This window comes from Hyaena hyaena, unplaced genomic scaffold, assembly GCF_003009895.1.
Source record: "Hyaena hyaena isolate Hyena2069 unplaced genomic scaffold, ASM300989v1 scaffold_392, whole genome shotgun sequence".
Classification (NCBI taxonomy): domain Eukaryota; kingdom Metazoa; phylum Chordata; class Mammalia; order Carnivora; family Hyaenidae; genus Hyaena; species Hyaena hyaena.
The window spans coordinates 879,110-896,123 of record NW_024081017.1 but is presented as its reverse complement, the minus strand read 5'-3'; the positions used below and the strand labels follow the sequence as shown (position 1 = coordinate 896,123).

At 55.9% G+C, this 17,014-nt stretch overlaps 1 protein-coding gene across 3 annotated transcripts in view; it reads right to left on the bottom strand.

Annotated features, from left to right (window-relative positions):
- Positions 1-6,059: 6,059 nt before the first annotated feature.
- Positions 6,060-17,014, bottom strand: part of SLC44A2 (solute carrier family 44 member 2) — a 28,780-nt gene continuing 17,825 nt past the window's right edge. For 2 of the 3 annotated variants that reach the window (XM_039250961.1, XM_039250960.1), the window contains exons 3-22: positions 16,606-16,679; positions 16,398-16,482; positions 15,765-15,849; positions 15,462-15,572; positions 15,324-15,384; positions 15,105-15,228; positions 14,900-14,983; positions 14,701-14,813; positions 12,520-12,651; positions 12,325-12,424; positions 12,150-12,242; positions 11,891-11,975; positions 11,040-11,302; positions 10,857-10,951; positions 10,016-10,119; positions 9,833-9,906; positions 9,674-9,744; positions 9,411-9,499; positions 8,214-8,298; positions 7,386-7,756 (exon numbers count right to left, since the gene is read on the bottom strand). In XM_039250961.1, the coding sequence (XP_039106892.1) occupies positions 7,635-7,756; positions 8,214-8,298; positions 9,411-9,499; positions 9,674-9,744; positions 9,833-9,906; positions 10,016-10,119; positions 10,857-10,951; positions 11,040-11,302; positions 11,891-11,975; positions 12,150-12,242; positions 12,325-12,424; positions 12,520-12,651; positions 14,701-14,813; positions 14,900-14,983; positions 15,105-15,228; positions 15,324-15,384; positions 15,462-15,572; positions 15,765-15,849; positions 16,398-16,482; positions 16,606-16,679 (2,050 nt within the window). In that variant the 3' untranslated portion in view covers positions 7,386-7,634. Of the gene's footprint in view, positions 7,355-7,385; positions 7,757-8,213; positions 8,299-9,410; positions 9,500-9,673; positions 9,745-9,832; positions 9,907-10,015; positions 10,120-10,856; positions 10,952-11,039; positions 11,303-11,890; positions 11,976-12,149; positions 12,243-12,324; positions 12,425-12,519; positions 12,652-14,700; positions 14,814-14,899; positions 14,984-15,104; positions 15,229-15,323; positions 15,385-15,461; positions 15,573-15,764; positions 15,850-16,397; positions 16,483-16,605; positions 16,680-17,014 lie in introns of those variants that run through there. The other variant, XM_039250962.1, reaches the window with a different exon arrangement.

Genomic DNA, 17,014 nt, shown 5'->3' with positions numbered 1-17,014 from the left:
GGCCTGCTGGGTCTTCACTCCCCCTCTGTTCTTCTGAGAACCAAGAGTTCCCGTAGGGAAGCACCTCTCTGCCATTTTGTTCTCCCACCACTCAGCCTCTGCCCTGGGTCTGGCTGGTCAGAACCCCACATCTTTCCTGGCCCAACACTCATTCTGAGATGGTGTTTTCACCAAAACTGGCCAAAGCATAGACAGTTCTGGGACTTGCCTCTCGTCATCTGAGAAAGAGAAGGTCCAGGGCACCTGGGTGGCTCAGTCGGTTGAGCATCCGACTTCGGCTCAGGTCCTGATCTCACGGTTTGTGAGTTCGAGCCCCACATCGGTCTCTGTGCTGACGGCTCAAAGCCTGGAGCCTGCTTCAGATTCTGTGTCTCCCTCTCTCTCTGCCCCTCCTCTGCTTTCTCTCTGTCTCTCTCAAGAATAAATAAACATTTAAAAAAAGGAAGAGAAGGTCCTTCTGACCTGACATTAGGCTGGGAGGGTATGAGCCTGGGATACGGTTTGATATCCCTTCCCACACCTTCCTCCATTCATTCAAGCGTCCTGTCACCTCAGGACCTTTGCTCTGACTATACACTCTGCCTGAAATACTCTCTTCCCTCGGGTATTCAGAGCTCTCTCCCTCTCTTCTCTGAGTCTCTGCTCCAGAGAGGCCTAGCTGCCCTGACCACCATTTCTTAAACAGCCCTGCCAGATTATCCTGCTTTAGTTCTCTTTAAAGGGTTTATCGTCACCTGTTATATATTTAGTTATTATCTGTCTCCCTTTGGCTAGAGAGGAAACTCTGAGACCAGGGAGCATGCCGCTTGTTCACCCTGGCTTGGAACTTAAAACAGGGAGTAAATGCACGAGCGGGTCTCACCCCCGCTGTGCCCAAGTCAGTCCAACCTCGTGGACAGAAGCCAAATAGGAATCCCATTTCTCTTAAGCCACTTTGTAAAAAAATTTTTCTTTTAAACTGCATTACTTTTTTTAAGTTTATTTATTTTGAGAGAGCGCATGCACACAAGCAAGTGTGAGCAGGAGAGGAGCAGAGAGAGAGAATTCCAAGCAGGTTCCACACTATCAGCACAGAGCCTGATGCGGGGCTCCGACCCACAAACTGTGGCATCATGACTTGAGCCGAAACCAAGAGTCAGACACACCCAAACAGCTGAGCCGCCCAGGTGCCCTAAGCCGCTTTTTTTTTTCTTTCAGTGAAGGTATAATACGCACAATCATTTAAGTGTAGTTTCTGGTAAATGTTTACATATACACACCTGTATAAGCACCACCCCAATCAAAATAAGGGGCACTGGCGCCCACCCTCTGCCAGGAAGTTCCCTCCCCCTGTCCTAGCCAAACCCTGGCCCTATTACATCACCAGGATTGGCTTTACCTGTTCCGGAATGTTATCTAGGATTGGAAGACATCTTTGTGTCTGTTAGTTGCCTGAGCCACTTTGAGTTTCCTGCCAGCCTGTAAGTGCCCCACACGCCTGCGTGGGCATGCCTCCCCTCTGACAGGGCGGCGGGCTCCGTGCCCCTGGCCCAGCCTCATCACTCCAAGTATTCTGAATCTCCACCTCTCAGAGTTGCAATCCACAGAAAAGAACGCCGGCCATCCTAGGCAGGAAAGAGCTTGGGGACAGCCTGCTGGTAACAGACCATCCGGGAGGGTCGGAGAATCTGGCATTGAGGCTGTGTTGCCAGGAGCTGCTGCTGGGGACGCCGTGAACAAGCCACCCCCCTGCCCGCCCTCGCGGATCTGACTGAGATGGGGAGGCAGGTGACAAACAAGAGGCAAAGTGTGTAATGTGTCCCGTGCTGGGAAGTGCCGTGGGCAAAAAATCCTGCAGGGGGGGCGGGGGTGACGGTGGGGGGCTGGGCAGGTGCGGTTGTAAGCTAGGCAGTGCACAGGAAAGTCCTATGGGGAGCGGAGGGACTGAGACCCGGCAGACCAACGTTCCGGGCAGAGGGAACAGCTAGTACAAAGTCCCAGGGGTTGACCGTGCTTGTGGAAGGAGCAGCAAAGAGGCCTGAGGGACTGGAATGGGACCAGTGTGGGAGGAAGTGGGGAGGAGCATCCAAGAAAGAGTGGAGAGGTTCTGCAGGTCCCCGGAGACCCACACGACCTTGGCTTTCACCCCAAGTGCTTTGAAAGCTGTGAGTAGAGAGCTAGCATCCCTCCTGACCCACACGGAGACCTTGGCTTTCACCCCAAGTGCTTTGAAAGCTGTGGGCGGAGAGCTAGCATCCGTCAATGTGTCCACCCCTGCATGTACCCTCAAGTCCCTGTTCCTCTTTGTCGACCCCAGCTCAATCCACTCTGCTCCTGCACCTCACACCTCGGTAAGTTTGGGAGAGAAAAAGAAAAAAAAAAAAAAAAACCCACGATCCTCACATTGCTCATTCATGCGGTGCTCTCCCGATTTTTCACACCTAGTTATGGCTTCCACCATCTCCCCACGCTCTGCGCTCAGCTAATGACCTTCCTTCTTACCGCACTGGAAAACAGTCGCTCCCATTCATTTGCTCTCACGCTAAAGCCAGGACCGCTCGAGCCTGCACTTCCTGCCTTCCACATAGCTCCAGACGCAGCCACTTTCCGGCTGTCCCCTGAGTCCGCTTTTTCTTTTTCTCTCTGCGGGGAGAGAGGAGCCTGGCCTCCTCCTTACACTCACTCCCCAGGTGATCTCAGCCAGCCCTGTGACTTGAAAGAATCAAAACCCCCAGCATCCGGCTTAAATGCTTCCGGCCTAGAATTCCTTTGTGAAGTCCTGACACACCCATCCAACCATCTAGGTGACCGCTTCCTGGGAGATTCTGTGTAAAGCAAATCCAGACCGAACCTACCTGCCCAGATCCCTTCGGCTCTGCTGTATTTTCTCTTTGCCCAGGCTCTGGGTGCTTTTGCACGACTGCCCGTACACCAAGTCTTCTCCAGAGACCTACCCTGGGCTCTGGTCAGCATTGCCAACACACTCCAGAGGATCGGAGCAGGGCCGCCTGGGTGGCTCAGTAGGTTAGGTGTCCGACTCTTGATTTCAGCTCAGGTCATGATCTCACAGTTGGTGAGTTCGAGCCCTGTGTCGGGCTCAGCACGGACTGTGCAGAGTCTGCTTGGCATTCTCTCTGTCTCTACCCCTCCCCCACTCGCTCCTACGTTCTTTCTCTCAAAAAAAAAATTCAATAAGGGGCGCCTGGGTGGCTTAGTCGGTTGGGCGTCCGACTTTCGCTTAGGTCATGATCTCGCGGTTCGTGGGTTCGGGCCCCTCGTCGGGCTCTGTGCTGACTGCCAGCTTGGAGCCTGGAGCCTATTTCGGAGTCTGTGTCTCCCTCTCTCTCTGACCCTCCCCTGCTCACACTGTCTCTCTCTCTCTCCTAGAAATAAATAAAACATTTAAAAAAAAATTCAATAAAAATTAGAAAAGAGGATCGACTGGATCACACTGGGCACTTTGCCTGCACACTCAAGAGACTCCGAAGTGTCTGGGATTGTACCCGGGGCCACCTCTAGTCAGGGACCTACCAGTTCAGGGCGGCCCTGCTACGTGACATCCTCTCTGGACTCAGCTTTGCTGCCTCTCAGCCCTGCTTCCTTCTGCTTCTCCGACTCCTCTCTTTCTTGCACACGCAATCCATCTTCAGCTTATCGCCAAAATCTGCGTGCTTTTCATCACCTTCCCTGTGACCACCTGAGTCGAGTCTACCAACAGCACGCTCCCAGATTAGTGCAGTAACCTCCTTAGTTTTCATCGTTGTTTGTTTTTTTTTTTTTTTAAATAGATAAGTAGGCTCCACGTCCAACATGGGGCTCAAACTCATGACCCTGAGACCAAGAAGGGCCGGCTCCACCCGCTGAGCCAGCCAGGCACCCCTGCAGTCAGTTGCCTCATCGGTCTTCCTGTCTCTGCACACGGCAGCCGGGGAGTTTGGAGCATGCGTGACTGGGAACTTACATGCTTGCATATACTAATATACTGATGACGGTGGCTGACGCTGCGCACCTCCCCCAGGCCAGGCGCTATACTAAGCCCCTTGCAGTCATTCAGCTGCTCTGTGCCTGTATACTGAGTGCCTGCTGTATACCACACACTGTCCCTGGCTCTGGGATCAGGTGGTAACAAAGAGGCAAGGTCCGTATCCCCTTACAGCTGGCTTTCTGGGTGGGAAGGCTAACAAATTATTAAGTGAAAATATACATAGATCACTGTGGATTGTGACAAATGCCATGAAAAAGAAAGATAAAGTGGGTGATGTGTGGTCACCAAGAGGGGCCAACCTCAGAGAAGCACAGAAGGCTTCCTGGAGGAAGTGACACCTGAGCTGAAAGCCAAAGGATGAGGAGCTAGCCACACACAGTGCCAAGTGGGGAGCATTTCAGGCACAAGCCCTGGGGTCAGGGTGGCTGCCAGGGTCAGCAGGGGGGGGAGAGGCGGGGTGATGGGGAAGATAAAATAGCACCTTGTGGACTGTAGTGAAGACTTTGGCTTTTCACTTTTTTTAAATTTTACTTTTTATATCGTTTATTTATTTTGGAGACAGAGACAGAGCACGAGTGGGGGAGGGTAGAGAGAGGGGGAGACACAGAATCTGAAATAGGCTCCAGGCTGCTGAGCTGTCAGCACAGAGCCCGACGCAGGGCTCAAATCCACGAACTATGAGATCATGACCTGAGCCGAAGTTGGACGCTTAACCAACTGAGCCACCCGAGGCACCCCTTTCACTTTTATTTTTAATTTTGAATATTTATGTATTTTTGAGAGACAGAGCATGAGCAGGGGAGGGGCAGAGAGAGAGGGAGACATAGAATCCAAAGCCGGCTCCAGGCTCTGAGCTGTCAGCACAGAGCCTGATGCGGGACTCGAACTCACGAACCACCAGATCATGACCTGAGCCGAAGTCGGATGCTTAACCGACTGAGCCACCCAGGCGCCCCTTTGACTTTTCACTTTGAAGAAGGTGGAAGCCATGGAGGGTTCTTAAGCGAAGAAGGGGTGTGAACTCAGTAGGGTGTTCACAAGCACCCCTCTGCACCAGTGTGGGGAACTGTGGGGAAGGGGAGGTGATGGTAAGAGTCAGGGACCAGGGCAGGTGACTGCGTTGGTGCAGGTGAGTGATGACGGGGGCTGGGAGCTGAGGATAGTGGGGAGAAGTGAGCAGGGTTAGGGGGATATTTTGGAGGAACTGGGGACAGGGAAAAGAATTAACTCAGACAATCGAGGTGAACAAGGGACCCCAGAAAGTGTCTGTATGGGGTAGCAGGAAGGTCTGGGGTCAAGGAGACCGGGGTTGAATTGCCTTCTATGCAGCGTTCCCACCGTGTAGCCATTAGAAATGCAGCCCGTCCTCCAGATCTTGATAATTGAAGAGAGAAATAAAAGTGGTGTACGGGGTCGCCCGGGTGGCTCAGTTGGTGACATGTCCTACTCTTGATTTCAACTCAGGTCATGATCTCATGGTTCGGGTTTTGAGTTTGAACCCCTCCTCAGGCTATGTGCGGACACAGAGCCTGCTTAGAATTTTCTCTCCCTCTCTCTCTGCCCCTCTCCCACTCACGCTCGCTCTCTCAAAATAAATAAACATAAAAAAAAAAGTGGTATAGGAAATACTCAAAAAATGGTAAGAAAAAATTACAAGAGAAAGGCCGCGAACATGGGACAGAGGTGGGCAGATAGCTGGCACCAGGGGGCAGCAGCGAGCCCCTAGGCAGCAGGACAGCTCAGTTCTTTGCAGTTCTGTGGGTCCAAAGAGGCTAGACTAGACTGTGGGTGCCTCAGGGGCCTGGGCCTGAGGACAAAGGCCATGTGACTGAGGACATGGGCGGGGGCGGGGGTGTGGACAGGCCATCGTTGCCTCCTGGAGTCTAAGGATGAGAACCTAATGAGGGCCATTTGTTCAGAAGAAACCTGAGCTGCCCGCACGGTAGAATTCGGGGGCCCGCAGACAGAGGGCTTCCTGCCCTCCCTCCTTCCCCTGGGAGGCTCGCCCCAGCTCAGAGAATCAATCCCAGAGCAGTCAAAGCTGGGGTTCCCCCTACCAGCCTTCTACTCACTCCACAAACACTCCAGGCCCGGGCTCTGTACAATAGGCACTTTATTAGTGGTTGGAATGCAATTAACACGCAAGGGTGTGCAGACAGAACGAGGGGGCCTGAGGGATGGCGGGCAGACACAGGAGACTGGGACCCCAGGCCGGGATCTCTCCCTCTTCCGGACCCCGGGACAGCGCTGATGAAGTCAGGGGCCTGGGGACATGGCAAAGGGGGAACCGGGAGACCAGGTCCCCCGAGTTCAACAGATTTGGCAAAAGGATCCTCAGAGGCGAGGTGACTGGGCAGAGGAGGCCCGGTTTGCTCACAGCATCTGGCCCCACCCACCCCTTCCCCTGAAATCGCCCCTTGGGTAGATTCCGCTTCTTTCTCTCTTACAAAGAGAGCTGTGTCCGTAACTGGCAGGAGAAGGGGGGAAATGGGGCCCAACTCCTCCAGCCGGCCAGCAAGTTCCCATTAAACAGCCATTAGCGGCCTTCTCCCTCCCGCTCCCTCTCCTTCCGTAACACCCCTGCTGTGGGCCCCCTATGCCAGGAGACCACCCCCCCCTCCCCACCGCCACCCTACTCCCACCCCGGCCACGTTCGGCGGGGAGGGGACAACAGAAGGCACTCCTCAGCTGGCCCCAGCTCCGCCGTTGAGACAGACAGGAAAAAGCTAACAGACCCTTTAATGCATGTCCAGGTTAAAAAAAATAATAATAAAGAAATGCATGTGGGCAGCCTGTGAGTCGGCCGTTCGGCCATGGAGAAGGGGCTTGGTCCTGGCCGGAGCAGACGTGAGAGAACGGGGGGCTCACGTCGGCCACCACCCCCGCAGACACAGATGCTGCCCCGTTGGAAGAGAGGGACAGGAAGCGTGTGGCAGGCCGCAGAGGTGGGACCCGCTGCGTGTCAGACATCAGGAGGCCTCCGCGGACGTCTCCCCATCCCATCCGGGCCAGCGCCAGCGAGAGCAGCAGCGACTGGTGCGAGCTTGGGGCGCCGCCAGGAAACCTCCAAAGGGCCCTCGGCACAGGGAGGAGGCACCCCGAATCCAAATCCTCTGGGTCCCTAGAATCCAGTGCTAACTGGCCAGGTGGGGGCCGGACGGGGGGCGGGGGGCGGCAGTGATGGGACTTCGGGTGAGCCCAGTGGGCCCAGGGTTCTGGCCCAGCTGCCGAGCACCTGGTGGGAGATTTCTGGAGAGCCGGGGGTGGTGGGGGAGCGGGGCCTTTAGGGTTCCGCCAGTTTCTTGTTGGTCTTGTTCAAGAGCCTCTTGAGGGTGGGAGACATGAAGTAAGGCCTCTCGGCTGAGCCATCATTCCTCTCCAAGTCCTCCACTGCGGAGAGAGGCCCCAGAGACCGCGGCATGAGGGGAGCCCACGGGCTGGGGCCTCTGGGGATGGGGGGGTGGGGGTGGGGGGATGAGGGCCACAGAGAAGCCTCAGAGGGTTAGGTAGCAAGACACACCGGGACAGGAGAGGGGCGATCTATGGCAGGCTCGGGAACGGGACACACACGCGCTCCCCACGCTTCCAGGCAGGGGAAGGCCCGCATGCACCCCCAGTCTACGGGGAGGAAAGGAGGAGGCCTGCGCGGCCCCCACGCCTCCCTCCCTCTCTACTCCTCGACTTCTGCCCGCTTCCCCTCCTCCGCACTCCCCTTCAACAGGATGTCTCTCAGCTCGGGCGACATGAAGTAGGGTCGCTCCTGAGAGCCGTCATTTCTTTCCAGGTCCTCACCTGGGCTCCCCCCAGGAACCGGCAGGGGGAAAATGGGGTGGTCAGGAAGGGAGGGAAAGAGGGAGGCAGGGAAGAACAGGGAAGCCAGCAGGCATGGAGTAGAGGAAGAGAAGAGAAAAAACAAAAAACAAAACAAAACAAAGACAGACAGATGGAGAGACCAAAGTTAGTAGCAGCCACAGATCCCTCCCCCAACAAAGCTAGAAACTCCAAAGCCTGGGGCCCAAGGGCAGAACGTTCTAGCTGCAGCCTGGACCAGGACACAATAGGATGGAGCGCCTCTGAGCTCAGGGAGGAAGCCGAGAAGGCATGCCGGGGCCCTCGGACGCGGGACAGCCAGTCCCCGGGGAAGCTGGGGGCACCGGCCGGTGAATGCATAGCCCCACCAGAAGATGTTATGCCCAGAGGGGAGAAGGCAGTCAGGGCCTGGCAAGGGCTGGGGTGACGGGTCACTCACAGAAGCAGAGGAACAACGTGTCCACACACATGCCGTAGACACTGAAGAAGCCATGGGCAATCAGGTAGGAGCCGATGATCACCGTCTAGGCAAGGGGAGCCGAGATGTTTCCACCCCAGCTCCCAAGGCAACTCCTGCCCACCACGCCCTCCCACGCTGGGATCATGTCATTTCCCTGCTGACAAGCCCTCCTTAGAGTAACATCCACTGTACTGCCATTCTCTCCTTGCTCTCTTCAACCCCAGGGCCTTTGCACATGCCTTTGCCCCAACTTAATATAGTTTATGTCTCCTGATCTTTCTGCTTTCAGCTCATACGAGGGGTCCTCAGATACCACCTCCTCTATGAAGCTGCTTCCGACAGCTAGGCCCTGTGTTATGCTCTCTCCTAGCACTCCGAACCCCTCCTCTGAGGCCTTCGTCCGGCTGCAATTTTACTCATGTTTGGGGCACCACTGCCATAACACCCTCATCCCCACGAGGCTGCATCTGTCCCACTCACTGCTATACCCCCAGCAACATGGAGACTCACTGGGCCTCGGCAGGTATCTGATAAACATTTACAGGTTGAGCCAAGTGGACCATCGAGAGATTAAATACCTTGCTCAGAGTTACCCATCTTAAAAGGAGCAAACAGAGAACTCAGATAAAATTCTAGGTCACTGGGTTCTAAGATCTGCCCTGCCTGGACCTTACCCCCATGGCCCCGTCACCTCCCTGCCCCTATTTCCAGCTCCCTCCCCTCACATCGGTTTCTTCATTTCCTGGCATTGTTCCAGCTGAGGCCTCTGAACTTACTCCCTCTGCCTGGACGTGGCCCGCATCTCCTTCAGATCTTAGATCTGACCTCACTTCCACAGCGAGGACGCCAGGCCTCCCAGATCTGCCCCAGTCCTCACGCACAGGCTCTAGTGTTCCCCTGGAAGCCTCCCCCGGGGCATGAACCAGTTTGTAATCATGCATCCAGGCATGTTATTACTGATCACTGTCTCTCTGCCTCCAAACTGTAAGGCCCTCTGGAGGGAAGCCCGTCCTCCTGCTGTGCCCGGTACACAGCAGGTACTTACTACATGTTTGTGGACTGAATAATCAATCCCCCACCTCTGCCCTCCATCCACATCTGTCTAGTCCAAAGAGACCGGGAGGACCCCAGCGCCTCCTTCTCCCTGGGTCCCCACCCATCCCCAAAGGTCCGTACCAGTATAGGGACCCAGTAATAATTGAGGGGCGGTGCTGTGTCCTGAACAATCCTGATGCGGTGGGTGAAGAAAAAGAATGCCAGGATCCCTAGAGAGGGAAGGAACCGATATGGTTGAGGGTTCTGACTAAAGGAAGCGGCCCCTCCCCCCAAGACGACCTCAGACACCACGGCAGGCGTCACAAAAGAAGACGTGGGGCCCAACAGCCCTTCACAAGTCACCCCAACCACAGCGTCCCAGCAGGCTGACCAGTGGCACTCACCCACACTCCCCACGATCAGAAGCTTGCCCAACAGGAAAAGGAAGTCGGTAACTTTGTCTAAGACAGCCACTCTGCAGGGGACAGTGAGGAGCAGGCATGAATGGGGGCTCCGGGACTGGGGGAGGAGGGAGGCAGCCAGAGGACGGTGCTTTCCCTGACCTGATGATGTTTCTCATGAGCAGGAAGAAGGCATTCCTGGCCGAGGTGCAGAAGTTGGTGCCGTAGATGGCGATCTGGGAGGAGGAGGAGGGGGAGGAGGGATCAGGCCCACGGGCTGGGAACCACAGCCGCCCTCACCCAGCAAGAGCCGGTGGGTTGGTTCGGGGTCCCAGGGCTACTCACCATGATGTAGGCATTCCTGTTGAGGAATCTGATGAACTTCTCCAGGCACCAGAAGCAGCATTTGAGACAGGTCATAAGGAACTTGGCAAACCTGTTCTCTGCAGCTAAGGGAGAAGAGAGGGACGCAGAGGTGATGGGAGACCTCCCCCCATCCCAGGGGTAGGTATGACCACCCTCCACACTCGCTACGTGCACACAATCCAGGATTTTCCGGAGCCCACCTTCTCAAAGAGACGGAGAGGAAAGTTGATCCGGAGCCCTGGGATCCTGCTCCTCACCCAAGTACGGACCAAGGGGGCCCAGGACTCTCAGCTCCGACTCCCCCTACGACTTCCCCTACGACTTCCCCTACGAGGGGTCCAATCTTGACGCCTTTCAACCCAGCCTCCCGGACAGGAACCAATCACAACCCACACTAACTGCCCCGGCCCCGCCTCCCAAGCAGAAGCCAATCCCTGCTTCCCCCTTGACCCCACCCCCAAAGAATAACCAATCCAAGCTCCACCGCAGCAAAACAACAACAACAAACCCACCAGGTCTTAGCCCCGCCCTTCTCCGCACAAAGGAATCCTGGTCTTTTCAGGAAATCTACGGTGGCTCAGGCCTCCGGGTCCAGCGCCCTCCTACCCCGGGGACAAGGGGCCTCCCTACCCAGGGATAAGAACTCCACCCAATAGGCTCCCTCGGCCACTCTTCCACCTCAGGAGCTAATCACACTCCCCATCTCCGCCCCGCCCACCCCAAGCAGAAACCAATCACAGCCGCATCGCCTTGACCCCGCCCCCACAGGTCAGTCCCGCCCCGCCCCCAGAGGCCAAGGCTGGCCACTGGCGGGCCGCACCTTTGAGGCGCTGATCCAAGTACTCGAGAATCACTCGGATGATCTGCACGATGGCCAGAATGAGGGCGCCAAAGGCCAGGGAGCCTGTGTGGTACCTAAGGGCCAAGGGGGTGGTCAGTGGCCAGGCCACAAGGCTCCTCCAGCCCAGCTCGCCCCCGAGCCCCTGACCACCCAGAGTCCCACCTGAGCGCCCGGCCGAAGGCAGAGAAGAGTGGGAAGGCGGGCAGGTCGTCTGGCTTGTGCAGGGCCCAGTAGTAGGAGGCGAAGGCCCCCGCCAGCGTGACCTGGCCCAGGGCCAGCACGAAGTTGGCCAGCCAGAAGAACATGAAGGCATTGAAGATCTGCAGCCCCAGCAGGGCCCGGTGGTAGCCCGACTCACCACCGTAGAAGGCGAACTGGCAGTGGGCGCCAGGGCATAGGCGAGATTCATTGGAGGAGGCGAAGGTCTGTGGGAAGGATGGGGGGCCGGGTCACAACACCGGGGACAGGCGTTCAGAGTGGGTGCTGGGCATCGGGCAGGGGTCAGGGTGCCCATGGAGTGGGACAGGAGTCATGGCACTCAGGTTTTAAGTCAAGGGATGGGGAATTCCGTATAGGGGCTTTTAACAGGGGTTCTAGAAGCAAGATGGGATTGTTGACTCCACAGTGGTCAGTGAGGCAGGATAAGCGATCTTGGGGATGAGGGTGGGGCCACGCAGTTGAGGGGTCACGTGGCCAGGGCAAGCGTGGCAGAGATCAGTATGAGGACCACAGGGGGTTATGAAAGGCAAGGAAGGGGTTCTAGAAACAAGAACCGGCTATCATTGGATTAAGGGAGGGATATGGAGCAGGAAATGAAGTCAAGGGGAGAAAGTGGGTGTGGCCCAGCATTCAGGGTGGGGTGGGGGCTGCCCACTTGGAGCTCTTCCCCTCCACGCTCCCCACATCCAGCACAGGGCATACAGCAGACACTGAATCTTTGCCAAATGGTCCCCAAGCAGGGACGGCAGGTTTCCGACAGTGTGTGGGCTGCTGGGGAGAGAGCCGATCCCCACCTCAGGATTGCAGGTGTTCCCAGCAAATTGGCAGGTGCCGTCATCAAAGATCTTATAGACAGCTTCATTGGAGGTGGACAGGAAGCTGGAGGTTCATTAAGGAACCTGACGTTCGGGTTCAGGGACCCCAGAAAGGATCCATTCTGCCCCCACCCCGCAACCAGGTTCTGGCCCTGCCCCCACACCGCAGGTCACTGCCAGGCAAGTTTGGCCCTCAGCCACCCCCCAGGGTCCGGGATCCGGGTCTGATGGTGGATACACAGCAGTGCTAGCCCAGTAGGCGATGCAAAGACACAGCAGGAGGAAGGTGACCAGTGGGTACAGCAGAGAGCACATCACGTATCCCACGGCCCTGGGGAGGAGGAGACACAGGCATCAGGGCCCCAGCAGCCCTGGGCCCACCCCAGCCCAACCCCGGGTACCCTGGCACCCACCTGCTGGCTTCTTTGATGAGTGCAATGGCGATGAGAATTCTCTTCCGCAGGAAGATGAGAAGCAAGATGATAACGGCCTCAAGGATGCTCAGAATGATCACTGCGGGAGGCAGAGGGTGGCCGAGGCTACCAGCTGCCTGTCCCCGCTCCCTCCCAGGCCTCCCCGGGGGGCAGGATGGGGGGGCTGGGACTCACTGAAGGCCATCCAGGTCTGCCGCAAGTGCAGGTACACGCGGAGGTCCGTCTGGAAGCCGAGGTCCACCAAGGAGATGTCAGAGCCGGCCTCGCCACGCAATCGCATGTACTCCATGTAGCAGTGAAATATTCCTGCACAGGGGATGGACCTCAGCCTGCGGAATGGCTCCCCCGACGTTGCAGAGCCAAACACCACAGCTGACCGGGGCTGCCAACGCTTATTCTTGCCTCAGAGCCTTTGCACTTGCTTTTCTCACTGCCTGGTACTGGATTCCTCACGCCCTCCTTGTCTCCATTCAAATGGTTCGTTCTAACGAGACCTCCCCGAACCCCTTCTCCTGTTTCAAATCACACCCCCTCACACTCAACTTCTCTCTTTTTTTTAATATTTTTATTTAGGGGCGCCTGTGTGGCTTAGTCGGTTAAGCGTCCGACTTTCGCTTAGGTCATGATCTCGCGGTTCGTGGGTTCGAGCCCCGCGTCGGGCTCTGTGCTGACAGCCAGCTCAGAGCCTGGAGCCTGTTTCAGTCTGTGACTCCCTCTCTCTCTGACCCTCCCCTGCTCACGCTGTCTCTCTCTCTTTCCTAGAAATAAATTTAAAAAAAAAAATTTAATATTTTTATTTATTTCTAGGAAAGAGAGAGAGAGACAGTGTGAGCAGGGGAGGGTCAGAGAGAGAGGGAGACACAGAATCTGAAGCAGGTTCCAGGCTCTGAGCTGGCAGTCAGCACAGAGCCCGACGCGGGGCTCGAACCCACGAAGCGCGAGATCATGACCTAAGCGAAAGTCGGACGCTTAACCGACTAAGCCACCTAGGCGCTCCTCACAATCAACTTCTTATCCCCTCTCTCTGCTTGGACCTTCTAGAGAGTCTTCTGGTTTATTATTATTATTTTTTAAAAGATCTTATTTTCATGTAATCTCTGCACCCAACCTGGGGCTCGAACTCACGACTCTGAGATCAAGAGTCACATACACCACTGATTGAGCCAGCCAGGCGTCCCCTGGTTTATTATTTCTGGTCTATCTTCCCTGCACCCCCAGGACCTAGAAAACTGCCTAGGACACATAGGCGCTCACTACGTGTTTGAGGCACGCACGCCTGTACGAATGAATGAGTGACCGAATAGGTATCAGGCTGCTATGGGATCTGAGCACCTTGCCACCTTGTAACAATGATTCACGGGTGGAGAGGAAAGATGTGGGTGTTAACACTCAGTGGGGTGGTACTAGGGATTTTTAATGTTTCCCATAACTCTTTGTAGAATAAAATTGTAGAATCCAGATAAAGAAAAAAAAAAATTGGGGCGCCTGGGCGACTCAGTCGGTTAAGCGTCCGACTTCCTCTCAGGTCATGATCTCGCACTTGGTGGGCTCAAGCCCCACGTCAGGCTCTGTCAGCAAAGGGCCCGGAGCCTGCTTTGGATTCTGTGTCTCCCTCTCTCTCTCTGCCTCTCCTCCGCTTGCTCTCTGTCTCTCAAAAAGTGAAGAAACGTTAAAAAGAAAGGAAATTTTCCTTTAAAAAAATTGCCTATGTCAGCACTCAGTTAGAAACCACTGATTAATGTGAATATTTTAATATCTGTATCCTCCCAATGGATTCCCTATCAGGCATCTTTCCCCTGGAAAGTGTGTCTAAATAATCAAAATAGGAACCACTGGACTTTGAACATTACCTCTGGGAAATCTACACGGCCCTTCCCCGCATCCCATCTGCACACTTTTTCTCACGAAGCCTCCTAACTAGTAAATACTAATTATCCCCCACTTTATAGAGGAAGAAATTGAGGCACAGGGAAGTTGAGTCACTTGCCCTCGGTCACAGAGGAGGGAACTGGCACAGCCAGCATTCAACAGCCAGCCGTCTGGTGCTAGAGTGAACCCCTTTAACTACTGTGTTAAGTAGTCTGCTTGAGGATGCTTCTTGATGTAGATAAAATACAGCTCCAGGTCCCCGCCTGGAAGGCTATGATTTAACTCATCCCCCATCGATAAGCACTGAGGTGGTTCCCCAGCGCCGACTCCCATAAACAACACTGAGATGAACATCTTCACAAACACACCAAGCAGAAGAATGCGGGGTGTCTGACGGCTTAGGACAAGATTCTTGCTGGCCATGGTTGGGTCCGAGGGCCCAGGCAAACTATGGGGCGGGGAGGGTGCGGGAAGGGGGAGACGCACCGTAGCCAAGCACCAGAATCACCATGATGATCATCACCCAGACCATAATGCCAGCCAGGAAGCGGAGCAGGACAATGAACAGGAGACTCATCACCATGGCGATGACCAGGCCTCTGGGGATAAAACGGGTGCGTGAGCACGGCGATCGCCCCACGAGTCCCAGAGCACAGACAGGAAGGGCCACCTTCCCCCGACTTACATGACAATCCAGTACCAGGAAACGGTATAATCTTCAAATATCCGCATGGCCAGCTGCCGCGCCTCCAGGACCCCATTGGCCTTCCTGGGGAAGGGCACACAGGGCTGGTGTCAGAACCCCACCCGGATGGGGCCAACCCCAGGGGATGGATGCCCTGTCCCACCCAGGGAAGGGGGAGACCGATGTGGCGGGTGGTGGGCCTCACTTGGCGCCCTCCACCAGCTCTGTGATGTTTTTTCGAGAGCCGTGCCCGTCCTCATACGTCGTCTCGTTGCCCACCATGAGGACCCCCTTGTGGGCGTGGATGGCTGGGAAGCATCGCCGGGCCACTGCACGGAGCAGGGGAAGAGACCAGTCAGGCTGAGCCCCTGGACACCCCCCCTCCCCGCCCGGCCCACCCAAGCTTACGGAACCCCAGACTCACAGGGCTTGCTGGGGATGAGAACCGCAGGGCAGTCGCCATCCCGAAGCACTTCAGCCACACCCTGGCAAGAAATGGGGGGGTTAATGCTCCAGGCCAGCACCCTCCCAACCCCCCCGCCCCTATCCGGGCTCCCCTCACCTTGTTGCTCTGGAAGCCAGGCACACAGAACTGCTTGTAGTAGTCAAAGTCCTGGGATCTATGAGCGTTCAGGTAGGTGAGGTAACGGTCGGGGCATTTCTCCACGCAGATCTTGGGGGGCAGGAGGTAGGGGTTGGGTGGGATCGAGGCAGACATCCGACCCCCCACTCAGGACAGAGGCCCCACTTCTCGTTCCCCCGGGGAAAAGAAAGGGCTGAGAGAGAGAAGCTGTCGCGATAGGGAGAAAAGGAGCCGGTGACAGAAAGCAGGGATCGCAGGGAAGATGGGAAGAGGCCAAATTACCTGGGGGGTGGGGCACTGGAATTCCAGCAGGACCAGGGGGCTGGCGCACTTCACGATGTTGAAATAAAACAGGTAGGGTTTGTTCCTGGCGTTGGGGAAGGGAGACAGAAACTGTCAAGATCCCTCAACCTCCCTATATAAAATACCTCGTGAAAACAACAACTGTAATGGGAACCCCTCCACGCCAGGCGCGGCTCTAAGCTCTGCCTATTGGCTCATCTAACCATCACAATAGCCAGTCCTCACCCCATTTCAGAGCTGAGCAAAATGAGGCCCAGAGAGGTTGAGACACTTGCCCTAGGTCACACAGCCAGGGAGTGGCACAGCCTGGACTGAACTCGCTTTTTGCTCATCAGTTCATCACCATGTGACACCAGATCCGGGACTGTCTCCTCTCTGTCCCTCACCTAAAATGTGAGCTACCAGGCAACAGGACTCTTAACGTCTCCTTTGGTGCTTCATCCTCAAGGCCTAGAATAGCAGCCGGGGATAGGAGGAGGTTTATAAATACTTGTTGACTAAACTAATGGATGGATGGCGGCGGGGAAAGCCGAGAACCTTCTCCACAGTGCTCATGAAGCCTTCCTGCCCATGCCTCCCCAGTCGCACCAGGCCCCAAGGAGCCAGACTCACGCATTTTTTGTGCCCTTCTGGCCGCAGAACTCGCCCCGGCTATCAGTAGGGTAGATCACCTTCCGAGGGTCCCCGTGGGTCCAGGCTGTGGAGGGATCCAGGGACCCTGAGGCACTGCCATTCCCAAGCACCATCCCCATTCCTGCCCTAGAGGCTGTGGCTTGCCCACCCACCTTGGAACCCCAATCCAGAGCCCTCCTCCACTCACCTATGATGCCTACAGCCACATAGCCCACAATGGCCAAAAGGAGGAACACACAGCAAATGACGTCTGTGCAGCCCCTGGGGAACAAAGAACAGCATCTGGGTAGAAACCTCGGGGCCCGGCGTATCCCGGCCCTTCTCCTGCCCCGAACACATCCGCGCACCCACGTGTTCCATAGTGGTGTGAATGCTGTACCCAAGAGCATGTACATTTCACGTTTTTTTTTTTTTTTTTTTTTTTTTTAAAGCAACCTCTATCCCCAGCACCAGGCTCGAACTCACCTCCTAAGATCGGGAGTTGCATGCCCTACCCAGTCAGGCACCCTTACACTGTGGTACCTAATGCTACACTGTTCTCCAGGCAGTTTGCCAGTGTTCAGCTTTCTTCTGATTGAGCGTGCCCATGTCCCCAC